This window comes from Microtus ochrogaster, unplaced genomic scaffold, assembly GCF_000317375.1.
Source record: "Microtus ochrogaster isolate Prairie Vole_2 unplaced genomic scaffold, MicOch1.0 UNK48, whole genome shotgun sequence".
NCBI lineage: Eukaryota > Metazoa > Chordata > Mammalia > Rodentia > Cricetidae > Microtus > Microtus ochrogaster.
In genome coordinates, this window is record NW_004949146.1 from 2843827 (window position 1) to 2852537 (window position 8711).

The following is an 8711-nucleotide window of genomic DNA, read 5'->3' on the forward strand; positions in this document are numbered from 1 at the left end:
CCTCCCACCCACCCCCACCCCCGCAAGTAGTAGTAGTTTGCTCCTTGCTCCGCAGTGTGGCTGCCTCCGTGAGATACCCGGTATACCCCTCCGAAACAGTTCTGGCGTTTTCAACCTTAAAAACAAGAGATCTGGGGCGGAATACCCGCCATCAATTTTTGTTTGTTTGTTTGTTTTTGTTGTTGTTGTTTTTCGGGACAGGGTGTCTGTAGCTTTGGAGCCTGTCCCAGAACTAGCTCTTGTAGACCAGGTTGGCCTCGAACTCACAGAGATCCGCCAGCCTCTGCCTTCCGACTGCTGGGATTAAAGGCGTGCGCCACCACCCGCCTGGCTTTTAAAGAGCACATCCCAGAGTCTGAGGATGTAAGCCAGATAGGATATAGGGTGTTTACTCTCCATCACATCACCAGTACCCCCTACCCCCAGAAACTTACATTGGTTGCTCAGCGCTGCCAGGGACATGAGTGGCCCCCATTTGTGACCCAGCTGGGTAAATGACTTGCCCAGCTCAGAATTCTGTTTTATTTTGTTTTTCGAGACAAGAGTTTCTCTGGGTAACAGCCCTAGCTGTCCTGGAACTCACTCTGTAGATCAGATTGACCTCAAACTCACAGAAATTTGCCTGTCTCTGCCTCCCGAGTGCTGGTATTAAAGGCGTGCGCCCACCACCACTGCCCAGTCAGTACTCTTAATGGCAGAGCTCTCTCCCCAGCCCTTCTAGCAAGATCTTCAAGGGGGCGATGACTAGCCCACACTTTTAAGTAGGCTGGAGAGAGGCTTTTTTATGCTAAATCCTCCGACTCGTGTTTTTATCCCCAACCAAATGATTGCTTCCTTGCTTATACTAACAGCTCCAGTCCACGGCAGTCTTCTGTCGTTTTTCAGAAGCTGGCTTCACTCTGTACCTCGTCACATCTCTTTCTGTTATTTTGAGATAGAGTACTACTATATAGCCTTGTAGCCTGGAACTCCCTATGTGGACCAGGCTGTGAATCAGATAACACACATGAAACAGTGTTATCCAGCCACTAAAAAAGGATGCGGTAGGGCCGGAAAAATAGCTCAGAAGTTAAGGCTGCTTTCTGTTTGTATTATATTTTCCTATTGCTGTGACAACATGTGGTGACCAATACAACTTATAAAAGAAAGCATTTGAGCCGGGCAGTGGTGGCGCACGCCTTTAATCCCAGCACTCGGGAGGCAGAGGCAGAACTCTGTGAGTTCGAGAGACCAGCCTGGTCTACAAGAGCTAGTTCCAGGACAGGCTCCAAAACCACAGAGAAACCCTGTCTCGAAAAACCAAAAAAAAAAAAAAAAAAAAAAAAAGAAAGCATTTGACTTGCCTTATGGTTTCAGAGTCCGTGATAGTGGGGAAAAGGCATGGTGGCAGGAACAGCTCACATTTGAGCCAAAAGTAGGTAGAGAGGCACACTGGGCATGGTTGGAACCTTTAAACCTGAAAGCTCACTCCAGTGTCACACCTCCTTCAATAAGGTCACACCTCCTAATTCTTCCCAAACAGTTATTTCAATTGAGAACCAAGGATTCAAGCATTAAAAAATCTGGCTGGAGAGATGGCTCGGTGGTTAAAAGCACTGGCTGCTCTTTTAGAGGACCCAGGTTGGGTTCCCAGTATCTGCATGGTGGCTCACAATCTTCTATAACTCCAGCCCCAAAAGCTCTGACACACATACGTGGTATGCTCATATACACACAGATGAAACATTCATACACATAAAACAAATAAGTTTTAAACCCACAGAACTATATAATGCACAGAATTTCAGTGTAAACTACACCTTAACCATAACGCATGAATACTGCTTCATAAATTGTAACAACTAGACAACACCAATAAAGGATGGTCATAATTGGAAAATTGGAAGGAATAGGAAACTCTCTGTTCTGCACATCTAAAGCTGTTTTTTTTTTTTTTTCTAAAAAAGTCTAAAAGCAGAGGGGAAAGGAAGCAATGAGTCTCATGGCTACAGGCAGTTCAGAGCACTCTTACAATCTCTTGACATCAGAGTCTGGGGCACAAGTCTACCATCTGTTCTCCCATACAAGGTAGAAACTGGGCATCACTGTGGTTCGTCCCTGCTCACGTCTCAGAGCTCCAAAGGTGGAGGAATCCGTACCCAGAGCTACTGGGGTAATTAACAAAAGCCCGTGACTGCAGGGGCGCAACCGTGCAGGGACCTCTACTTCCTCTGGCTTCCATTCTGTCCTAAATACCCTTGCTGTCTGGATTGCTATCTCTAGCCCTCTTTTGTTACTGTATCTAGACACACTCACCCCCTCATCCCTTCAATGACCCTAAATCTCTACCTCCAACCCCCAGCCCTCCTCAGGGCTTCTGATCCATATCTCCAGCCCCCAACAGACACTCAAAAAGCCACTTAAGCCCACGTGCTCAGAATCAGTGTTTCGCTGTCATATTGGCCACCTCTCATCTGTGTCTGCCTGGTGAAGAGCACAAGGACACGGAGAGACGCCAGGCGCATTCTGCTGGCTAGTGACCGCTAAGGATGTAACCCAAGTAACTGAGCAGACACAAAGACTACAACCAGGAAAGCCTGGGGCACCTACACCCTTGCCACCTGCAATCATCTTCCACTCCTCCCCCTCCACCGCCATCCTGTGTTACTGAGTTCTGTGTTTCACCAAATCTTTTTTGGATCCTTAGCGTGTCTTCCTTCCCATTCAACTGTTCCACCCCTCCCATTGATTATCCTACCCAATCCTCCCTGGCATCCCCCTTACCCCCAGACATCAAACCAGAGCACTTCCTTCCACTAACCCAGGTGCTCTCACTTGTCTTCAGCAGGGAACCTCAAAATGTGTTTCTCTGGCTTTCTCAGCAATGGCTCAGGAGCTTTGAGCTGAATTTGGGATAGGAGAGTGGGGTGCTTTCCTCCTTCCCTTGCACCCCTACTTTGCAAGCAACTCTGCCTTGCTGTGTGTACTGAGTGACCACAGGGTTTCCTGTAAAGGGCACACGGTTCTAGACTGTCTAAAAGCCACTACCTTAAGGAAGAGCCTGTCTCAATGGCTTAGTGTGGCGTGGTTGACTTTACTGTCTGTCCACAAGTAGCTAGCTTTATTTTCTACCAACTGCCCAAGTATCCTCCTATCAGGTCACGCGCAGCTCACCTTTCCTGAACACACCTCATTTTTTACTTCTCATAGCTGAGGTTTCCTTTCGTCTACAATTCAGTAGAAACTGTAGCTCCTCAAAGAGAGGCTTTGGGCCTGCCATACCCCTCTAAACCATATGTGGTACAAAACTAACCCAGTTCATATTCATTAAATACATTCTTTCTCTTCTCAATTCTCTGCGGGGCAAGCATCAGCTTATCCTTCAGGGCTAACTCCAATGTCACTGACTCTGGAATTTTCCGTGTCTTCTCATCCCCAACCCCCCCACTGGTCATCCTCACCGTCTCTGTCTTCTAGGCTTTTCTGAGCACTCGGGCGATTTTGTAAGTGGAGGGAGGGATGTAGGAATGGGGGAGAGGAGGGGAGACAGGTGGTGATGTATGCCTGTAATCCCAACACTTGGGAGGTAGAGGCAAGAGGATCACCACAAGGTCAGTTTCTGGAACACTGGGAATTTGAGAGCCAGTTTCAGACAGTAACAACACATACACACACTCACACACACACTCTAGGGTCAGTGGGCTAAAAAGGACATTTTGAATCTTGCCGAAGTCCCATTGAATTACTATCTGGCACACATACCCTGGGATAGGGGAACCAGACAGTAGCTGGGGAGCCCGGAATTTTGAGGTAAACTCAAGGTCTAGAGTTCAGGAGACACATCACTCAAAGCAAGACTGGAGTAGCCTAAATTCTGCATTCAGGTGGAACCAACAGATGAACAGCCAAGGGGGAAAGATTTTCTTTGGTTTTGTTTAAAGATCCTTTCCTGGGGCTGGAGGGATGACTCAGTGGTTAAGAGCCTTACTGTCCAGGCGGTGCTGGTGCAGGCCTTTAATCCCTGCACTCAGGAGGCAGAGACAGCCTGGTCCGGGACAGCTAGGGCTAGGCACAGAAACCCTGTCTCGAAAAACCAAAATAAAATAAAAAGAGCACTTATTGTTCTCCTATAGGACCTTCAGTTCCCTTGAGGTGGTTCACAAATACCTATAACTCCTCCAGAGGATCTGGTACCCACTTCTGGCCTCCAAAAGCATCTGTATACATAGGTTTACACCCCCACAAGCCTAAATAAAAATAACTTTATTTTAAAAGATCCTTTCTTTACAACCATCATTTCTTTTTTATTTAGAAGCGATCAGCTTTAAATCAGTCAATCAATCAATCGGAGTCTTACATAACACAGGAGGGCCTAGAACGCCCCTGTAGCCAAGAAATGATCTTGTACTCATATTTCGCTTGCCGCCACCTCCCACAAACAAGGATGACAGGTCTGCACTACTAAGCCTGGCTCAGCAGCGATTGTCTTGAGTCAAATCTGTGCTCTCTTTAAAGAGGGAGCCGGCTTCCCTACTCTTCGGTCTTTAAGATAGAACCCATCCTGTCTTTAAAGCTACTTGTTGGCGCGTCTTTTCTCAGCCAACCCTGTTGAGACTCTGAGTGAGCGTCACGAGTTTCTGGGCAGATCTGGGGATTCCTGGGCGCAGCACCGGCGCAGAGCGCCCCCTCCAGGAGCGCGGACCCAACGGTTGGAGCACGCAGCAGTTTCGAGCGAGGTGACGATGCAGCTCTTGTCTGTGGTCCCCGAGCATCGAAGAGCGGCCAGTGAGACAAGAGGGACAAGCGGACAGCTGCGACTCAGTGAGGATTTGGGTCCTATTTGGTTTGCTTGGGTTCTTGCTGGTTTCTACCAGTGAAATCCAGTAGAAGATCGGTCGGTCGGGGAGTTCGCCAACACGCCTGGAAGTGTTTGTTTCCCCCATATTTTAAATGTTTTAGATAATGTCTGTCTTTAAATGCCTCACGCTGAGTTGTGTGCACGCCCCTTTCCCAGCTATAGGGAACCTTCTTACCAGCCTTTTGTCTCCCATCCAAGTGCTTGTGCCCGCACAATTAGCTTCTATTTTCTTTGGTTCAGCTACTGGTAATTGCTGACTATAACCGTTCCAGTCTCTTAGGGACCCAGCAGTGGATAAAACAAAAGGCCCGCCCTGCCTTCATGGTGCTTACAGTCCCAAGGAGAGAGACACCGTTCAGGAAACTTGTTCAGGAAAATGTTCCTGGCATACCAATACTCCACTGCACTCCGCAGCCAGTGTCAAGAGAGATCTTTAGTGGCCAAAGATCTGCGTGAAATCAACTTAACTCTAGGGAGGGAGGGGTTAGAGATGAAGGAAGGGATCTGGGGCCGGGTGGTGGTGATTCTATTTTCTGGGTCCGAGGTGGTACGTTGGCTGCCTCTCTGCTAATTTCATGGTCTGATGATTCTAGTCGCCGATGCTGTAGGTGACCTTGTACTATACATTTTATTTTCGAGACTGGGTTTCTCTGTAGTTTTTGGTGCCTGTCCTGGAACTAGCTCTTGTAGACCAGGCTGGCCTCGAACTCACAGAGATCCGCCTGCCTCTGCCTCCCGAATGCTGGGATTAAAGGCGTACGCCACCACCGCCCGCTGTACTATAATTTTCGACTAACGCATTTTTCAAATGTTCCCACCTGTCTGCATGCAACACTGATTAAAGTCTGAAGGCAGAGATGGGCCTTTTTATCCTCTCCAGACACCCAGAGGCTGAAGTGCAGAGTGTTTTCAGCAGAAGCAGTCTTCAGGATGTTAAAATAAATAAATAAATAAATAAATAAATAAATAAATAAATAAGTAAATAAATAAATAAATAACGTAGGTAACCAACCCCAGCTCACCTGTCACCGCTAAAATCTACAGTAGAGCTACCGGGAGATTCGCTCTGTGTAAGCTGTGTGGTCTTCCAAACTTGTGATTCTTAAGTTATCTGAGAACAAATAAAGTTAGGGGGCGATTTGGGTTTTCTCCTTGGTGACACGGAGCCAGGCTGACATAAATGCGTTAGAGGCAATACATCCTATGGGAAAGGAAAACAGTAGCATGGACAGAAGTTGTGGGTGCTGAGGCCTGAGCAGAGGGTAGGTAGACCTCACACAGAGATGAACAGTGCGTGGGGGGGGGTGACTCTCAGGCACAGAGAAGAAAAAAAGGGTAGAATGTGTCTCCCACTTATGAGAAACAGCACGAAACCCTTTAATATAAACCGAAGGGGAGGATCCCAGAGTCTGGAGCCCATCAGTGTTAGGTCGGCTCCTCCAGCCTAGGAGCTGGAGTGTGTGAACCCCTGTAATCCCAGCATGGGGGAGGCAGAGGCAGGAAGATCAGGAATTCAAAGTCATCCACAGCTATTTAGCGAATTCAGAGCCAGCCCCTGCTACCTGAGACTTTGTCTCAAAATAAAAACAAAACCGAAGGGGGATGGCAGACACTACAGCAATGGCTTCCTTTTGTACATTTTTATTTATAAAAATATTCTCCAGACTAGAGAGATGACTCAGAGGTTAAGAGTACTGTTTTCTCTTGCAGAGGACCTGTGTTTGATTCCCAGAACCTATATGGTGGCTCATAACCATCTGTAACTCCAGTCTCAGGGGATCTAATGCCGTCTCCACCAGCACCAGGAAAACATGTGGTGCACAGGCACACATACAGGAAAAACACTCACACACATAAAATTTTTATGAAAATGTAATGAGAAAAAAAATCTCTCTCTAGGATTCTTTCTTTTCTTTCCCCAGCTTTTGGGCTTTCTCCTAAGAATGGAAATGCTTCTGCTTGGTGTCTGGACTCTGCTGGCCTTGACCCCTTGTCCAGGTGAGGCTACCTAGAAAGGTTTCTTTAGTCACTGTATGCCAGGACACACCTGGTTGATTGTGCAGAGGGGGATGAGGTGGTGGTTAATCTCAGCTGTCTTCCTGATGGATCTAGGGTCACCCTGGAGGTGGGCCTCTGCATATGTCTGTAGGGGATTCTCTCAGGGTAGGGTGACTGGAGCAGGAAGATCCACCCACTGGGAGTGGCCATTCTACCCTATCCATTGTCCTGTGCTGAACAATCCACTCATGCTCTGTCTGTAGGTGATGGGCTGTGTGTGTGGTGAGCCTCAGTGGGCTTTATTGCTGTCATTTTACTTTTTTAAAGTTTAAAATTTTATTTATTTAGAGATGAGGTCCATACCTCAGGCTGACCTCAAACTCCCTAAGTAGCCAAGGATGACCTTGAACTTCAGATGCTCTTGCTTCTACTTCTACTTCCTGAGTGTTGGGCTTATAGGCATATGCTACTATGACAGTTTATATTGGGAATTGAACTCAAGGCTTTGTGCATGTTAGGCAAGCAATGGACCAGGTAAGCCACATCCCCAGCTCCTTCTCTATCTCCAAACTACTTTCCTTGGGACTGGAGAGATTTGCTCAGCAGTTAAGAGCAAGACTGCTCGTGCAGAGGACCTAGACTTGGTTCTCGGGACTTGTGTGGCCATTGGCGACCATTCTGTACTGTTCCAGGGGATCCACATCCTCTTCTGACCACACATACACTTGGTGCATAGACATATGTACGGGACTCTCTCCACTGGCCCAGCCTTCTAAAAGGTCCTACCACCTTCCCTGGTGCCACAGGCTGGCAACAAGCTTCTAGCATGGGGACATTTAAGATCCAAATCATAATGTAGGCTAAACTTGCGAACACTGAAAAATTCCTTTTCACAGCATTGCAAAGCAGAGTGGAGTAATCTTTGAGAAGATGTAGAGACTCTATGGGAGATGAGTGAGCGTGGGCTTCCCTGGCGGCGTTAGTTCTCATGGATTTGTGTAGGGAAGGGTTCACAGGAGGCTTGTTTTGTTCTCAGGCGTATTTCCAGGTCCCACCTTCACTACAGGGTGGTCACTCTGTCTAAGGTGGAGGAGCCAGGCTCTTCAGTTTTACAATCATTCCAGACGATTCTGGTGAAGGTAGTCCTTCACTATCATCTCAGAGAAATACTGCTTGGCAGTAGAAGCGCAGAGACCCCAGCAGGGTGTTAATGGCTGAGCCCAGAGAGCTGCTAAGGCCTCGGGAAGCTTTTCCAGGCATGACTGTTAATGCCTCCTTAGACTCTGTGGGAAAATCTAGTCCCCAGGACAAAGATGGGAATGAGGCTGGGATCAAGGCTCTCACTTGTTGATTAAAGGTTCTATTCTCCAGATCCCTGAGCAGGGTCCCTCTTGTCCAGCCTAGATGGAGAGAGTGAACTGTGTTTGTGCTGCACCTCCTAGTCTTCACCAGCGTTTTTGATCTGTGTGCTTCATTTCAGGGACCACAGAAGAGCTGTTTGAAGTGTCTGTTTGGCCAAATCAGGCCCTGGTGGAGTTTGGACAGTTCCTAACCGTGAACTGCAGCACCACCTGCCCAGACCCGGGGCCCAGTGGAATCGAGACCTTCTTCAGGAAAAGCCAGCTGGGCAAAGGGCCTCAGTGGAATGAGTTTGTCCTGGAGGACATCACAGAGATCTCTGTCCTGCACTGCTTCTTCTCTTGTGCAGGGGTCCAGAAGGACACAGCGCTCTGCATCACCATGTACCGTGAGTAGGGTGGAGGCCCAGATGAAGAGAGGAGGGGGAAACAGGGATGCAGCAGCTGCTGCTGCTGCTGCTGCTGCTTCTGCTTCTTCTTCTTCTTCTTCTTCTTCTTCTTCTTCTTCTTCTTCTTCT

General features: G+C 48.0%; 1 protein-coding gene across 1 annotated transcript in view; it reads left to right on the forward strand.

The window, feature by feature from the left end:
- Nucleotides 1–6738: 6738 nt before the first annotated feature.
- Nucleotides 6739–8711, forward strand: part of LOC101987848 (intercellular adhesion molecule 2-like) — a 4706-nt gene continuing 2733 nt past the window's right edge. The window contains exons 1-2 of the mRNA XM_026777186.1: nucleotides 6739–6835; nucleotides 8316–8582. Of these exons, the coding sequence (XP_026632987.1) occupies nucleotides 6781–6835; nucleotides 8316–8582 (322 nt within the window). The 5' untranslated portion in view covers nucleotides 6739–6780. The remainder of the gene's footprint in view (nucleotides 6836–8315; nucleotides 8583–8711) is intronic.